The sequence below is a fragment of the Anabrus simplex genome, chromosome 4, assembly GCF_040414725.1.
Source record: "Anabrus simplex isolate iqAnaSimp1 chromosome 4, ASM4041472v1, whole genome shotgun sequence".
Taxonomy (NCBI): domain Eukaryota; kingdom Metazoa; phylum Arthropoda; class Insecta; order Orthoptera; family Tettigoniidae; genus Anabrus; species Anabrus simplex.
Genome location: NC_090268.1, coordinates 367,691,703 through 367,710,515, shown reverse-complemented (window position 1 = coordinate 367,710,515; position 18,813 = coordinate 367,691,703). Strand labels below are relative to the sequence as shown.

The window sequence follows — 18,813 nt, the reverse complement described above, 5'->3', positions numbered from 1 at the left end:
TTTCTTTTGTAGGCTTTTCGTGAAGCAGGCTGACACATTTATGACATTTTGTGACCTTGGATACACTTAGCAAGGTGTCAATCACCTTTTGCTTTCTGCTTAATGTTGGCTCACTTGAATAATTTGACTGTGATTTGGAATCTCTTAGTTGTTTTTCTAGCAACAAAATCTTAGCATTAGCTATTTTCAATTTATTACGGATAGCCATTATATTATGTCCCTGACTCTGTAGTTTGTTTCTAAGTGAACTTATTGTCTTTTTAGCTGTGTATGAATCTATTTAATTTCTTTTAGCACTCTCAGAAAAAGCATCGAAATTTAATTCGCGGTGAGGCCTGTGTGAATTGTTTCTTGAATCTTCCTCCGTCTTCGGAAGCTGTTTTTTACGGGGTGATTTTCGTTTGTTTAATTGTTTCGTGACATATTGTGGCAAATTGGGGAATATATGAGGGACAGCGCCAGTTTTCAGTTTCCATCTATCTCTAGGAATTTCTACCTGTTCAGATTTAACAATAAATTTGTCAGAAATGTGAATCGCACACATAACACTTATCAGAAAGCTTTTTGTCCTTTCTGGGAATCGCATTTTCCCATTTTGAAAATTCTGCTTCATTTTTAGGTGGTTTGAAGAAGTGTTTACCTTTTGTAGTTTTGTAGCCAGACTTACATCCTGGAACGAAGCAAGTAGGCATTTTTTCCTCGTCGGTATTTTTGTAAGTTTTATAAACTCAGCACTATATTTACACTAAATAAAAGAATACCATCACCAAATCCCCTCTCTTCACTTTCACTTAACAATAATGTACAACAATTAAGTTTTTGCCTTCACAGAACAACACTACCGAAAATAACCATGTTACAACTACAGATACCAACCCTCAGATAGCAACGGTGTTGCCCCTAGCGAACGATTCATCACAGTCCCTATACTAGCCAACAAGGAACAACTTAAGAGCTCACACTTTCTCTTCTACTCGTTATGGTACTAGCTTTCTGTACTAAGTACATTAATCAGAGTGTGATTCAGTAGGTCTAATATAGATTCATTATGGTGATTGGCGTGCTACCTGCCTGCTTCTTTTGTGAAAAGTTTTATGTTGTTTACAAACAGTTATCTTGCATGCAATCCTCTTAAAGTGTATATAGCATGGCTGCAGTTCGAGGTCCGAAGTTGTCTATAAGATCTATATGTACATTCAGAGTTCAGGACCATTTGACAGTTTCAGCTTAGGCAAGGGTTGTTCTTCATCCATACTTTTGTCCTTAGTGGTAGGAGACAGGAAATCATGAGCGAGCTCTTCTTCTGTCTGGATCTCGTAGCCTGGGTCTTCATATTTTCTATCTAACCAATCATGAATATCTTTAAGAGTGGACCCTGTTTCACTGGCCGCTAACAGCGACTGAAGATGATCAGTGGCCTGACAACCCTCCAAATTATACTCTAAATCTGTTTCTAAAAGAAGATTATTCCAGCAGTTGGCAAGCGTAGAAGTTTGTACTTCATTCAGAGCAAAAGCCCGGTTAAAAATTGTTGATTACTGTATTTACTTGTGTATTAAGACCCCTTTGTGTATTAGACCCCCTCCCCCCTGGCTTTTCGAGACGAAGAAAATGAAAAAAAATAAATCTTGCCTATAAGGCCCCCCAACGTAATTCGTACGAGAACGATGACGGTTCCGCTTCGAAGCGGGTACAAGTCTTATTGCAGCTCTGATGACATCGCACAAATTTGTGAATAGTTTCGTCCGTATGACCTACGCAATGAAAAACGCGTTGAATCCATGCGGTACATCTGTGTTTCGTAGTTAAGAAATGTCCGCCTCTGTAGCGTAGGTCTACTGCAGCTCTAATGACGTTGCACAAATAGATGAATAGGCCTAGCTTCGTGTCCAACCCGCGCATTGCAAGCATGCATCAGTCATGCTATTTTTCTGTGTTTTGTAGTTAATAATGTCCGCCAGCATAATGGTTAGCACAATTTTTTCGGGGGTCTGGCTTCGATTCCCGGTACTGGACTGCCAGAGATTTACGAATGGCAGGAAGGTTGATATGTGGTGAAAGCGGTACATGTAACTCCCCTCCACTGGGGGTGTGTCTAAAAGGAGATGTACCACCTCGGGATGAGGAAACGAGTTTACTTTAGTTGAGAACTATTCGCGGTTGTTGCTATTTATACAGCAGGCGAGATCATTAACAAGTGGTCGTTTAATATCTCGTAACTCAGGCCAATATAGGTATATATTTGGAGAGAAGTAAGTTTAAAACATGATAAAAGCTGTCCAATTAAAACGATTGTTTTACTCGCCAACATACCTAACAAATAATACTAATAATAATTTTATGTCTCCACGTACTTCAAATGATTTTTGGAGACGCCAGACAAAACTTACTATGGTATGCGTTAATAAAAAAGAAGAGGCAACGAACGTACAAAATTAAACATTATGACAATAAAACGCATTACTGCCACACCTGTAGATATCCATAAATGCGGTATATTTTCCTGTTATTTATTTTTATTTTTTCCATCAAACTTTTGGCACTAACAGGGTGATAATATACCTAACCTAAATAATGTGGTCTGTCTTATCTCATGGACAGCTGCTTATGCAAATCCTGATGTGATAAATGTAGAAAACAAGAAATTGATAAGGTGGAACTGTTAAAATAAATTTTTAATTTTACATGTAGTCCTGAAATGGTTTTCTGTGGTTTCCCATTTCTGCACCAGGCAAATGCTAGGGCTGTACCTTAATTAAGGCCACGGTTGCTTCCTTCCCACTCTTAGCCCTTTCCTATCCCACCACCATAAGACCTATGTGTTGGTGTGGTGTGAAGCAAACCGATAAAAAGAAAAAGGAAGAAAAAAGATAAAGATTTCTTAGTCACAACAAGAAAGCCTGTAAAGAAGAAGTTATTGACATCAGACTGTTGTTTGTTGACTGGAAAAGAATAGTTTTCAGTGTTGTAATATTTTTTTTTTCAAGGTTACAGAAAAATAAAAAGATGAGTTGTTGGGTATTAAGGTTGAACACCTTGAACAGGCTCTCAAACAACTCCTCAAATAAATATTTGTTTGTTTATTTCTTCCTTTTTCCTCTGCAAATGGCCTTTGCGACTAAAATCTTTAAGCTTGAGATCGTGCTATACTTACAGACTTCAGAGTATGATGAAACAAAAGGTCAGCATGATCTAGCCCATGTTACAGTTCAAATGTAGTTAACACATTGGAGACCGGCCTGGGAAATTTCCGTTTTTATGTACTAGCTTAGTTTTTCACCTTGTTCCGCTGTTAGCTATAGTTTGAACTATTTGCCATCATGTCATGGAATAGTAGGATCAGTGATATTTGTGCTGAATTTTCTTCCCCCGTTTTTACGCCCCTTGTAACCATTAAAACAATCCATATAAATGGGTGATCTTATGCGTGCGCCTAGAGACCGTTGTTATGATGGGGCCTTGTGAGACGTCAAAAGTATTTCAACATTTATACGCAGATTCATCATCTGATGTGCTGCATGGGTGACAAGCCCTGAGAATTCTCGTAGTTCCTTAACTGACAATAGGTGACGGACTGCGAAAATTCTCGCTTTTATGTACCTCGTATTTCCTTGACCATTGATATAATTGTGGGCAAGATTATGAGTTCCAAATGGTATAGTCGTGGAATATAAAATATCACTATCACTGCATCTTTGTTTCTTGAACAAAATAGTATTGATATGCAGAGCTATTCCCGGGAATTCCGGTGTGGATGTAAACATGGCGCGGTGGATTCAGTTTTTGATGGATACCAATATTTGTGACAAATTATGTGCGGACCGGTTATCATAGGTATCAAGTGACAGTGAATGGGATATTTCTAAGGATTAAAGCTAACACTAAAATGGGGAGTAACCGTAGAGAGAAATACTTGCATACTTGAATACAGTAAGTACGCAAGAGGCACAAATAAAGAATTCCTACTGCACTGTGCTTAGAAAGATTATTAAATGGAACCACAGACGGTACTGCTTTGAAAAGTATCACGCTGTAGAGACTACTAAGCAACCTAGCAAGTACATGTTCCAAGTTTGACATCGATATCTTTAATACTTTGAATCAATTATTTTCACCATGTTGGTTATTCCTGTCCATATTGAGTTATATGCAAATTTCTATAAAATACTTTCCCGCCTTGTCAATATTTTACATATTTTATTATACCTAATTCCCGTACATGTTTCGAGAGCGTTACTCTCTTCCTCAGCGGTGCCAAAACATCAATAATCTTTGGACTTGGTACATTGTAACAGATACACTTATAATCACAACAGTTATATATTCTTTATGTTTCAACCTACTTACTTACTATGTCAATTTATTACAGTAAATAGAAACTTTCAAATCATAAATGGATATCTACTAAATTAGTCAACTATATGCTAAAATTTTAATCTGCTCTGCCCTTTGAACTTACATCCTTATTACATATAGAAAGAACTAAAATGCTGATCAGGAAGCGAGGGAAGACCCTGGGTGAGGTTCAGAGAATGGTGCACGACAGCAGAAACTTTAGTAAATGGCTGAAATGTCCCGACGCCTAACGGCACAAAAGAAGAAAAGAAGAAGTAAAATGTTTCTTTGTGTCTAAGTTTACATTTACTTTGTCATTTAATAAAAACACTTGATATAAATTTGTTTTAAATATAAATAACACCTATTAAGTCAGTCACTATGTTGGAACGTATATATTTCTGCTCTCTTCTTGAAACTTTTTTCTTTTCCTTAAGTCTGCTATATTTCTGAGACCTCTCACTTAATTCGGAAATTCCTGCTCTTAATCATGTCCAACCATGCCAGCCATCTTAACCGTCCAATTCCTTTAAAATAAACCACCAACAAACCAACTTTAGCGACATTTTTGCGAAAAATACGACAACTCAGATGACTGGGGAATTTAGTTTTATTTTACTTCAGTTTCAACTAAATTTTCCACAAATTCAAATGGCATAACACTGGTCTGAACCAAACAATATGTACTCGCTTGCTGTCAATGACCTTACGGGGCGAGCTGCTACTATGCTAGTCTTCAATCTCAAATGGTTACCAAATTTATTCACGAACGAAATATTATTACACTAGTCATGATTTTTATTTGATTCAGACTGGTAGTCCTAAAGTAGAGAGTCTGATTCTGTCCAGCACCTCACATTCGAAAAGTATGTGTTCAGCTGATTCCTCTGCTTCATTGCATTTTCTACATATGTCTCTTATTACTCCAATTCTCTGTAGATGTTTTTTCAGATGGCAGTGTCTCATGCACAGTCCTACTACCCATCGTATATTTTCTCTGCTGAGTTTCAACAGTTCTTTAGTGTGCTTCTTGTTTGGTCCTTTTATCAGTTACTTTGCAAGCCTGCATCCTGGAGTGTTTTTTCAGTTCTCCATTTGTTTCTTTTGAACCCATTTTCCTATGTAGTGTCGGGCTTGTCCATAGGAAATCTCGCATACAGGTTCTGGGCCTACAAAATATGTTTCTGTCCCTTTCCTGGCCAGTTTATCTGCCTTTTCATTTCCTTCTATACCTGCATGCCCTGGTACCCATATTATTTTGACAATGTTGTACCTTGAGAGCTTCAGGAGAAGTGAATGGTAATACCAAACAATTCTGGATATTATCCAGACTGCTTCTAGTCCCTTAATGGCCGCTTGGCTATCCGTAAAAATGAAAATGTTCTTATTCCAATAGTTCATTTTCAGATTTTCTTAAAACATGTTGATAGCTATCACTTCAGCTTGAAAGACTGTAGTGTGTTTGCCCAGGCTCATCCTCTCAAGTCTTCCCCCATTGACCCCTCCTCCTGTGCCATCTACAGTCTTCGAGCCATCAGTCCACCACACTATATCTTCTTTTTCAGTATTCCATTTGTTGATATCCCAGTCTTCTTTTTTTTTTTTTTTATTATCTGAGTCTCAAACGGTTTTTCAAAGTTGTACTTTGGTGTCATATGATCAGAAGGCATGTGTAGAACTTCCTCTACAGTGTCCTATATTTGGGTCTTTGTGCATTCCAGCACTCTGATTTTGCCAATCTGTATGAACTCATTCTAGCCTGTCCTTTTATGAAATTGCATAGTGATGGGAGGTCTAGTCAAGTATTCAAGGCTTCTGTCAGTGTAGTTCTCATAGCCCCAGTTATGGTTATGGCTATGCATGCCATTCTCTGTAGGCTATCCAACCTACTGCTGACTTTTCCTTGACTTACTTTCTGCCACCAGATGATTGCAGCATAGGCCATCAACGGTCTAATGATCATTGTATATATCCACATTACCATTGATGGTCTTAGGCCCCATGTCTTCCCGACGGCTCTTTTACATGCATACAGCAAGTTCTTGGCCTAGGTTATGTTCCTTTCTATATATGGATTCCAGGTTAGATTTTTATCTAACACTACACCTAGGTGCAGTACCTGTTCTTCTATATATATATATATATATATATATATATATATATATATATATATATATATATATATATATATATCTCTCTTGTCCAAATAGCTTCAGTGATGTCTTTCCCTCTAATTTTCTCCTTCTTGTAAAAGGGACCAGAGTTATCTTGTTTGGGCTGACTGATAGTTGTTCTTCCCGACACCAGTTCTCCACAAGGTTAAGTGATCTTTGCATGAGATCCTGGGTAACATGCATCGCCTTACCTCGTACCACAATCACTAGACCATCTGCGTATCCTTGTGCATAAAAACCCTGCTCGTTGAGCATAGCTGTGATTTTGTTCACCACCAAGTTCCACAGCAGAGACGAAAGAACTCCTCCTGAGCACAGCCTCAGGTGGCCCTAACCGTCAGCGTTTCTTCAAACAGGGTTGCTTTTATCTTCCTTCCGTCTAACATGGATTTAAGGGGACACAGAACAAAAAAAACGAAAAAACTTTTTATTTTATTATTTTGAATTTTGTATCTGTGACCATTCCCCTTTCCAATGGTGTATAAATTTTGATAATACTCCTGCTGGAAGTATTTTTAATTAATTATTTTATAATATGATGCACAGGCTTCAGGCTCCCGCATAGCAGGTACCGATAATTTGACATTTAGACTGATGGAAGCAGTATTTTTTATATATATGTCAATCGAGTGGTAGATTTAAGTAGATGAGGGAAATATATTGCTGTGGAATTTCACTCTTGGCAGCATTGTCATGGATTTGGTTGTTGTTCGCTTTGTTTATGGTTGATATGATTACATGACAAGTGTTTCTGTTTACTTTGGTGTTCTTACTGTATTTTGATGATCCAGTATGCCTCATGTTAATACTAGTGTGTTCAAAAAGCGTGTTCATTCGAAGAAGGCCAGAGTTGGAGAGAACTTTGTTGCTGACCGTTTAATAACCAGTGTTCCGTTATATGTCATCAACTGATGACAAGCTCCAGCATGGACTGTGTCCATGGGGAGAAGACAGCTGATGTAAGTTCAACAGAGGAATAGAGACAGGAGAAACTTAGTCATCCTCACAGTCTGCCATATGATATTATGGAGGAAATACAATCTATTTTCAGGGATCTGTCATACATCAACCTTTTGGAAAAATGCTTCCATGGTCGCACACAATATACTAATGAATGTGTAAATAGCATTATATGGAGCCGTTTGCAAAAAGCTGTGTTTGGTGTCAATAAGGATACTTCATTTTGGTGTATATGATGATGTGGCATCATTTAACCATGGAAATAATCACAAAATGTGAAGTGCTGCAAAGACTGGGGCTGGGCATTGGCTCTCATACCCTGACGCCATGCTGTAACTCGACTTGGAAAGACTGACATATGCTGAAATCGCTGCTAAAAACTTGCACCAGAAGGCCAGACAAGTCAGAAGAGCTAGTAAGAGAAGCCTAGAAGATGAAATTGAAGTGGATAAAGATAATCCAAGCTATGGAGCAGGCATGCACTAAAGCTGTGACTTTAAAGTCCATTTCCTGAAAGTAATTGTTTTTTTAATACATGAGGAACATTTTCTCAGGTTGTGTGAGATACAGAGGATTCAAACTTTCAGGGTTACTTTCTAATGTTGTTGTGCACATGCTGAAAGAATTATTATTGTTGTAGGTCAGATATAAAGTATTTTATTATAGTAAAAAGTGGCAAAAAATTGCCAAAATTTGTAACTTCCAAATAATAATTCAAAAATCAGAAAGTATTTCATATTATTCAAAACCAGTTATTTCAGTACCAAGTCAAGATATGTAGGTACATGCTGTGTAATTTTCAAATTGATAGCCGTAATAGGTTTTTAGAAAAATGTACCTTTGTGAAGCATGATTTAACATTGTAAGCATAGGGCGTTCCGTGTCCCCTTAATCCATTTGATGACGGTTTTACTCACCTTGTTCTTTTCCAATGCTTTGGTCATAGAGTCATAGGTTGTACTGCTGAATGCTCCTATATCTAGAAATGCCGCCAGTGCAATTTCTTTATATTCTAGGCTTTCCTCTAGTTTACAAACCAACTGGTGGAGTGCTACTTCAGTGGATCTGCCAGGTCTATATGCGAACTGATGTTCATGTAACATTGAGTTCAGTTGCACTGTTCTTCTGATAAATTTATCCAGAATTTTCTCCATTGCTTTCAGCATGAAGGAGATTAATCATAAAGGTCTGTATGTTTTGGCTTGGGCATAATTTGCCCTTCCAGGCTTAGGTATGAATACTGCTTTAGCTTCAGACCATGGTCTCGGCACGTACCCTAAAGCTAGACTAGCTCTGAAGAGGTCCGTCATGGCATTGACGAGTATCTCCCGTCCTTCCTGTAGGAGTATTGGAAGTATCTCATCTGGCCCTGGAGCCTTTATAGGGTGAAACGTGTCGATTGCCTATTTTACTGTACATGCTTATGTTTTATTATACTGTTGGCACAGTTTGAGTCTGCTCTTTGAGCTTCGGTCTCTGTTCCAACCGTTTCTTGTTCTGTCATCTCCTCAGCCTCAGAAAAGTGACACGCCATTAGCATCTCCAGCGTGTCCTTCCCTGTCTGAGTAAACGACCCATCTGGTTTCTCCAATGTCCCCACCGGATTTATATGGATTGCTTTCAGAACCTTCTGGAGCCTTGCTATTTCAGTGTGTGATTCCACTTTCTCACAGAACAGTCTTCAAGATTTTCTTTTTGCTTTCTGTATCTCTTAGGTTATACTCGGTGAGTTTCCTATGATATACGTCCCACATACCATTTCTAGATGATATTCTGTACAACATCCTAACCTCTTTTTTTATTTTGGCTAGTTTGTTGTTCCACCACCTTACTTTTTTGGCGTTCTTGTTTTCTTTGAGAGGACAGTTGTGGTGGAATGAGTCTATAATGGCCTCTTCTAATAGTTCCACTGCCTCATCCAGTTCTTTCTGTCCTCTCACGTTAGTTGGAATTTTTTGTACAGCCTTCCCTAAAACTGTATCTATCTGCATATATTGCAAATTGGATGTGCTGGTGGTCTGTCAATGATGGTTCCTTCAGCACCTTCCAGTCTTTAATAAAGTTTGCAATATTCGTAGTGCTTAGTGTAATGTCTATTGCCTCCCTACGATTTTTATTTATAAATGTGGCTTGTTTCCTAGGTTTAGTATCCTCAGCTCAGTTCCAATAATAAACTCTAGTAAAGACGCACCTCTTGCATTGCAGTTCATGCTGCCCCATGCCGTGTGGTGTAAATTTGCATCTGCTCCAAGGACTAGGTATTCGCCTTACCTCTTTGCATTGCAAAATAGGTTATCATCTTCTGATGGGGGTAGATTAGTTAAGTCATATGGGAGGTATGCAGAGCCTATAGTTATTTCTCTGGGACCTTCCCAATTTCCAAGTTTTATCTTAATTAAATGAAGTAAGTTTCATAATGATAGATCCGTATTGAACTGTGATTACAATAGAGCAAATTAATGTATTATTTGGGTCCACCTTTTGAAAAGGTGCGGATGGTTCCTGCGGCACCTTCTAGTCTTTAATAAATGCAATATTCGTAGTGCTTTTGAAAAGGTGGACCCAAATAATACATTAATTTGCTCTATTGTAAGTTTTATCTTGGTCACCACTAAGTCTTTTGAACAATGTTCCTGCAACAGAAGGCATTTTAGTTTTCTGCTCCCAAGTAAACTTGTTCTAGGCACATTTGATTTAGTATCGTATATTAGCTTACCTCCAGATTCCGCCAGTCTTGCTAGTCTGCCCTTAGCTACCCATGGTGCTTGTATAAGAGCCACATCGATAGCCTCGGACTTGAACTTCCTGAAGAAATTCGCAGAAGCTGATTTTTTATGTTGTAGGTTGTCCTGTAGAACTTTCAGTACCATCCTTTGTTTTTCCCGTAATTACTTGAAATTTGATCTACCCATGTCCAAGCTTGGCCTTAAGGCCTCTCTTCTCGAGTTCTTCAAAAGCCCTTTCATTAAGATTCAAAACAATTTTCCTTCCTGAGTCATCAGTTGTTGTTGCATTCAGCACTCTCCACTCTTTCATCGAAAGTTTGGTGTCATGCTGATGTATCCTGACAAGCACATCATCGACCTTCATCTTGTCAAATGGAGGAGGAAACTTTGGTGTTGACCTTTGTAGTATTCAGCACCTTCTTAGCTTCTGCCACTTCCAAATTATCCTCTTTCCAAGGGTTGCAATTGGCCACTGTCTGTTTCAGCCAGCTTTTAGTTTCTGGATTTGCACAGATCCGTACCATTGCTTCACTTTCCAGCCTTGGAGACTCGAGGAATCCTGGAAACCATCTGTTCAACTGCTGTTTCATTTGCGCTATCGGAGCAGATGAAAGTTCCTTCGAGTCTTCCTCCTTCAGTATCCTGTCTGGAAAGGTTTTAGGTATTATTGCTACCTTGATTGAAGTTAGTCTTTCCGAAAAGGACATGACTGTCTCCTCTTTCTGTTTCTTGGTGGGCGGTTTTGTAGCCGAACTTGATGGCGTACTATCCCCCGACCTTGGCCTTTTGGGCGTTGTCGGTGGGATAACCCCTCTCCGATCCCTGTTCCTTGGCTTCTTCTCCGTCCAAGTTCCAACCGCTATTTTGGTTTCTTTCCTCGCTCTCTTCCTTTCGTTGTGATATGCACTGTTGCGAGGTGGTCTGTCGATATGTAACGTGTTGATTTTCGATGCAGAAATCTTCAGTTCTGTCTGCGGACATTCCTGGTTTGCTTGTGGTAGCAGTCTGCTCTACTGGAGCTTCTGTTGCCATTTCTTGTTTTGAGTTGGCAATGGCCTGTCCAGTTGGGACTTCTGTTTCCATTTTTTCATCTTGGGCTTGTTCCTGATTCTGCTCTACTGGAGCTTCCATGGCTTCCCTTGATGTTGATGCTTATAAAGAACCAATTTCAAAAAGTTGTACATCATTCCATTATCTGCTGTCCATCTTGCTACATTGTTCAAGTCTCCCTGCAGTTGCTCACAATCCTACAACTCATTTACTACTCTATACAGTATAACATCATCTGCAAAAATCCTTATCTGTGATTTCACATAAGGAAACATAAAGGTCCAATAATACTGGCCTGCGAGGAACCCCCCCTTCCCTCTTAATTATTACAGGATCAGATAACAAATGCTTTAACTACTCTAATTCTCTGAGTTCTATTTTCTAGAAATGTAGCTACCCAATTCAGCCACTCTTTTGTCTTGTCCAACTGCCCTCATTTTTGCCAGTAATCTCCCATGATCTACCCTATCAAAAGCCTTGGATAGGTCAATAGCGATACAGTCCATTTGACCTCCTGGATCTAAAATATCTGCTATATCGTACAGGAATCCTACAAGTTGAGCTTCACTGGAATAACCTTTCCTGAACCTGAACTGCTTTCTATCAAACCAGTTAGCAATCTTGCAAACGTGTCTAATATAATCAGAAAGAATGCTTTCCCAGAGTTTACAAACTACACGTGAATCTGACTGGCCTACAATTTTCCACTTTTATGTATGTCACCCTTTCCCTTGTACACTGGGGTTACTATTGCAACTCCCCATTCATTTGAAATAGCTTCTTCTTGCAAACAGTAATCAAAGAAGTATTTCAGTTTTGGCATTATATCCCAACCCATAGCCTTTAATATATCCCCAGAAATCTTATCAACCCCAGCTGCCTATCTGGCTTTCAACTTCTGTATCTATATAAATGTCTTTATTATCATAGGTAAATTTTAGTATTTTGCCATTATTAGTTGCCTCCTTTATCAGGATATTATCGTTATATCCATCCACCTTTAATATTGCTGACTGGATAGTTCTGCCTTCTTTAAGTCCTCGCATTTACACTCCCCTTGTTCATTAATGATCCCAGAAATGTCCTTCCGGGAACCTGTTTCTGCCTTGAAGTATCTATACATGTCCTTCCATTGCTCCCTAAAATTTATGTGGCTCCCAATTATGTTTGCCATCATGTTATCCTTAGCTAATTTTTTCGTTGAATTCAATTTCCTAGTGAGCTCCTTCAATCTCTCCTTACTCCCGCAACCATTCCTAACTATTTCTTTCTACTCTGCACTTCCTTCATAATCTCTTTTTTCCCTGTTATAAGGGTTCCTTCTCGAGTACTGGGCTGCCTCTTCCACAATCCCATTGTTCTGAAGTTCATCTTCTCCACTGTAGATTCCATTAAGGTCTTTGCTCGTAACCCTGAGCTAGGACCCTTACCAGATGCTACAGACAGGGTCAGTGTGCTCACGGACTCACTTCGGCACGGGAGCCACTGCCTGGGCAGTGCTGCCTCCGAAGCGGGTCTCTACTTGAATATCATGTGGAAACAGCAGAACATAGTTTTACAAAACTCTGGAAATGGTTCACTATTGTGTTAATGTAGATACTGGGCTAATTGGCATTACAATATGTAAAGTGAATGATAGAAATTATTTCTTGCTGACATTTTTTCTTTTTTTCCTTCACAAAGGCTATGTGGCCATCTTGTTAGGGGCCAAGATGTATAACCATCTTTACTTGTTGAATTACAGTTCCCTTGAATGTTGGAGCAGTGCTTTGTTCTATAATCATCTTGACTTTTGTTTGGGACTTTCTCGTCTGTATTTTTCAACCATTCTGCTTGCTTTCAACTTTTATATGTTTGTACCCTTTTCATAAATATGCATGTACTTCATATGCAATTTTTAATTGTGTTTCAGAAAATCAAAGAACAGAATGAAGAAATTGTTAAAGAGTATGGTTTTTGTGTCATTGATGGACACAAAGAAAGAATAGGCAACTTCAAAATAGAACCTCCTGGCTTATTTCGAGGCCGTGGTGAACATCCAAAGATGGGTATGCTCAAACGACGCGTTGTGCCTGAAGATGTAATAATCAATTGCAGTAAAGATTCGGAGATCCCTAAAGCACCTGATGGACGGAAGTGGAAAGAAGTTAGGCATGACAAAACTGTAAGTGGTAAAAAGAATATCGTATTTCATGTAACAGTTTCCAATTTACTTTTTGTTTTTTGGCTCTTTTAAATATAAAATGTGTAACATACAGAACAAACTAGGTAGCCATAATTTTATCTTAATTCTCATAAGTTCACTGGACAGAATCTGCTGGTTATATCATATCTACTTATGTAATTTTCCAGCTCTTTTCAAAAATCTTAATCTCAAGAAAGTGGGGAGGGAAAAAATTTATTTAGATTTATGCTTTCATGGCCCATAATAATAGATGTTTTATTACAAGGACGGTTTAAAAAGTTCTTGGAATCACCGCTAGATGTCAGTGCTAGAGCAACGAGGTTCCCGCGCAATAATCACATGTCCTTTGTGAGTGAACACGTGGCGTGTCAGTGCTCTAGCTGCAGGAGTGTGGTAGTGATGACTCTTTGTTGTTCCCGCGTAGTGATTTGTGACAATGGAAAAAACTGAGATTCGAGGAGTGATTAAATACTTTGTAAAGAAAGGTATGAAAGCAAAGGAAATTCATGCCGACTTTCATAGCACACTGGGGGACTCTGCTCCTTCATTTTCATCTGTTGCCAAGTGGACCAGCGAGTTTAAATTTGGTCGGAAGAGCTTGGATGATGATCCACGTAGTGGACGGCCAAAAAGTGTTATGACCCCAGAATTTATCGCAAAAGTGCATAAAATGGTCATGGAGGATCGTCGGCTGAAAGTGCGGGAGATTGCTGAAGCTGTAGGGATGTCTTCTGAATAGGTATATTATATTTTAACCGAAGAATTGTGTATGAAAAAATTATCCGCAAGATGGGGCCGCGGCTCTTGACATTGGACAATAAACGCACCAGATTGGAAATGTCCAAACAAAGTCTGGCCCGTTTTCATTGCAACCAACAAGATTTTTTGCACCGGTTTGTGACTACAGATGAAACTTGGGTCCACTGCTATACCCCAAAGACAAAACAGCAGTCAAAGCAGTGGAAACATGCTGATTCACCACCACCAAAGAAAGTAAAGGGAGTGCGTTTGGCCGCAATGGTCATGGCCTCAGTTTTCTGGGATGCAAAAGGCATTCTGCTGATAGATTATCTTCCTACTGGCCAAACAATTATGGGGCAATACTAGGCAAACCTCCTAGACCAACTACAGGAAAAGATACGCAAAACAAGGCCTGGTTTGGCAAGGAAAAGGTCATCTTTCATCAGGGCAACGCTCCACCGTACACAAGTGTTATTGGCATGGCAAAACTTCATGAACTGGGGTACGAATTGTTGCCACATCCACTTTATTCACCTGATTTGGCACCATCAGACTTTCATCTCTTCCCCAAGCTGAAAATTGTCCTCGGTGGACGGAGATTTTCTACAAGGGAAGAACTGGCAGCCGAATTGGAGAGGTATTTTGCAGGCCTGGAGGAATCTCATTTTCGAGATGGGATCAAGGCATTGGAACATCGCTGGACCAAATGCATTAGTCTACAGGGAGACTATGTTGAAAAATAAAAGCAGTTCCACCAAGGTAAGATACTTAATTCTAGTACATTCCGAGAACTTTTCAAACCACCTACGTATAGCTTTGGGGCTTTTGCTGTGTCAAGAAAATGAGGTGAAATTTTATCGCAGAGGACTTTGCTCCGCGTCTTCAGAAGAAAATCTTATCTGTTCACAAGGAAGACTTCTTGCGGAATACACTTTTTCGGTATGAACTTTTGACTGTCTACGGCATACAGATGTCCTCCTTCGAAGAAGAAAATTGTTCTTCATAAATCTACACTGCCACCCTCTGCTTGCTTTGAACTCTGAGATTCATATAAAGCTTTTCTTTGTGATTTTCAGCTGCTTTAACAGTATCATTTCGTACAAAATTGAATAGTACAATTTACGAACTTCATCTTATAGATCCGTGTTGATACAGTTAAAATTATGAAACCATGTTAGGTTTATGGTCCACTCAATCAATACACATCACTTTACAAGTGAAAACTATTTATCTATACTAATATTATAAAGAGGAAAAATTTGTATATTTGTTTGTAATGGATAGACTCAAAAACTACTGAACCGATTTTAAAAATTACTTCACTCAGAGAAAGCTACATTGCCAGTGAGTAACATGGGCTGTTATTATTCATGTCAGCGTTTTCCGGGCTTGTAGGCCATGGTCCAGGAGCGAGTGAATGTCCCGACGTTTCACCGAAGACTGCGTTCGGCATTGTCAAGGGTTCCGACTGACTTCGATAGCAGCGAAGCTCTCAGTGGAATGAAGTGCTGTTGTAATTCCACCTACTTATATAGTGCAGGATACGGTACGCTGCTCGCCTATTGGCCGCTATGGTGAGGGGCGGTCGCTGATTGGCTGTTCTTCGGCCAATGGTTGAAGCGTTAAGGAGCCCGATGTACACTGACCTGCCTTGGCGGAGACAGGCAGCCGATCACCCGTTGCTTTCTTCCGGTCTGCCGCAGCTATCGTGTCCTTCAGGGTTGGAGCTTTCAAGACTGGAAACCAGGCTTTGTTTACCCGTTCAGATTCCTCCTTACGGTTGAAGCTGTTGGTATGCTTTAGGATTTCAATGGCTTCCCTCTGTAGCCGGGCGTGATAAGACACAGTAGTTGACAGTACTTCGGTGTTGTACTGTATGTCATGGCCTGCTAGCAGCGAGTGTTCAGCGACTGATGATCTATCTGTCTGTCCCAGCCGGCTATGTCTGTTATGCTCCTTCAGTCGTGTGGCGATGCTGCATTTGGTAGTCCCTATGTATACCTGGCCGCAGCTGCACGGGATCTTGTAGACACCTGCTGTGGAGAGAGGATGGCGCTTGTCTTTGGCAGACCTAAGCAGTTCCTGGATTTTCTTCGTCGGCCTGTATATGGTTTTAACCCCAGGGGTCTCCAGAAGCCTTCCTATTCTGTCAGTTACTTTCTCGATATACGGCAGAAAGGCTCTAGCTGCCGTCCGCTCCTCTTCTTTTTTCTTGGTTGTTGGACGTCTGGGATGGAGTACTCGCTGAATATCTTTAGGGCTGTACCCGTTAGTGAGTAGGGCCCTGTTGAGGTGGCTGATTTCTTCGTTTAAGTGCTGAGGTTGACAAATTCTCTTGGCTCCCGTGCCGAAGTGAGTCCGTGAGCACACTGACCCTGTCTGTAGCATCTGGTAAGGGTCCTAGCTCAGGGTTACGAGCAAAGACCTTAATGGAATCTACAGTGGAGAAGATGGACTTCGGAACAATGGGGATTGTGGAAGAGGCAGCCCAGTACTCTCTTAGCTAAGAGAATTTGTCAACCTCAGCACTTAAACAAAGAAATCAGCCACCTCAACAGGGCCCTACTCACTAACGGGTACAGCCCTAAAGATATTCAGCGAGCACTCCATCCCAGACGTCCAACAACCAAGAAAAAAGAAGAGGAGCGGACGGCAGCTACAGCCTTTCTGCCGTATGTCGAGAAAGTAACTGACAGAATAGGGAGGCTTCTGGAGACCCGTGGGGTTAAAACCATATACAGGCCGACGAAGAAAATCCAGGAACTGCTTAGGTCTGCCAAAGACAAGCGCCATCCTCTCTCCACAGCAGGTGTCTACAAGATCCCGTGCAGCTGCGGCCAGGTATACATAGGGACTACCAAACGCAGCATCGCCACACGACTGAAGGAGCATAACAGACATAGCCGGCTGGGACAGACAGATAGATCATCAGTCGCTGAACACTCGCTGCTAGCAGGCCATGACATACAGTACAACAACACCGAAGTACTGTCAACTACTGTGTCTTATCACGACCGGCTACAGAGGGAAGCCATTGAAATCCTAAAGCATACCAACAGCTTCAACCGTAAGGAGGAATCTGAACGGGTAAACAAAGCCTGGTTTCCAGTCTTGAAAGCTCCAACCCTGAAGGACACGATAGCTGCGGCAGACCGGAAGAAAGCAACGGGTGATCGGCTGCCTGTCTCCGCCAAGGCAGGTCAGTGTACATCGGGCTCCCTAATGCTTCAACCATTGGCCGAAGAACAGCCAATCAGCGACCGCCCCTCACCATAGCGGCCAATAGGCGAGCAGCGTACCGTATCCTGCACTATATAAGTAGGTGGAATTACAACAGCACTTCATTCCACTGAGAGCTTCGCTGCTATCGAAGTCAGTCGGAACCCTTGACAATGCCGAACGCAGTCTTCGGTGAAACGTCGGGACATTCACTCACTCCTGGACCACGGCCTACAAGCCTGGAAAACGCTGACATGAATTGTAACGCCGGCCGTGAAAGCCTCAATTGCAACATGGGCTGTTATTTCCAAAACAATTCCATGTGGGAGCGTGACGGGGGAAGATATAAAAATAATAGGCTGATATAAGCTAAATCGAATTTGTTGAACAAGGACGAGACAAAGCTCATTTTAAGCCCCTTGACGCAAAGAACAAAACTCGGTATGACCTACGGGCCCGAAAACCATGTTTAAAGGCCCTAAAACCAACCGTTATGAACCAAAATTGGTACACACATGATTTACTATTTGGAAAAAATATACTGTTGTGTAAGACACTAATAGGACTCCTTTGGGCGGGGATGGAAAGGGGGTGAAGTATAAAAATTTGTATGTATGTGTTACACTCCTCCTAAACCACTGGAGCTATTTCAACCTAATTGGTACACTTATGACTTAGTATCAGGAGATAAACCGCGTGGAGGTAAGACACCCCTAGCACCCTTACGGGCAGGGGGCAAGGGGGGCGGGGTAATGTATAAAAACAATCTAGAATAGTATCGAATCGATAGTTTTCGTGTCCGACTCGTTGGCTGAACGGTCAGTGTACTGGCCTTCAGTTCAGAGGGTCCCGGGTTCGATTCCCGGCCGGGTCGGGGACTTTAACCTTAATTGGTTAATTCCAATGGCACGGGGGCCGGGTGTATGTGATATCTTCATCGTCATTTTATCCTCATCATGACGCGGAGGTCGCCTACGGGCGTCAAGTAGAAAGACCTGCACCTGGCGAGCCAAACCCGTTCTGGGATATCCATGCACTAAAAGCCATACGACATTTCAATAGTTTTTGTGGTCGCTGAAATTAATGGTGACACTCCAAATTTTTTAAAGTTCATGTTCAGCCCCCTTTTGGGTCAGGGTGGGGGTAGTGAGATAGAAAAATAATTGAAATTATACAGTTTTGGGGTCACTGAGATGAATGGTGACAATCCAGATTTTTAATCTCTGGGGGGGGGGGGGGGGGGGCGAGAGGGGGCCAGTCTCATTGACAGTTAAATCCTGTATATTGTATCTATAGTGCGACGGTTGAATACGTATTGTTATCACTTATTAATTTTTGACAGGATCAAATACTTCCCAATCAATTCGAGCTTCCATAAGGACAAAGTTTTACTCGAAAATAAAATAATAGAAATCTTGAATTC

General features: G+C 40.7%; 1 protein-coding gene across 1 annotated transcript in view; it reads left to right on the top strand.

Annotated features, from left to right (window-relative positions):
- The window catches only part of Top1 (topoisomerase 1), a 296,538-nt gene that overhangs the window by 180,204 nt on the left and 97,521 nt on the right, over window positions 1-18,813 (top strand). The window contains exon 11 of the mRNA XM_067145807.2: window positions 13,158-13,409. Coding sequence (XP_067001908.1) covers window positions 13,158-13,409 — 252 coding nt within the window. The remainder of the gene's footprint in view (window positions 1-13,157; window positions 13,410-18,813) is intronic.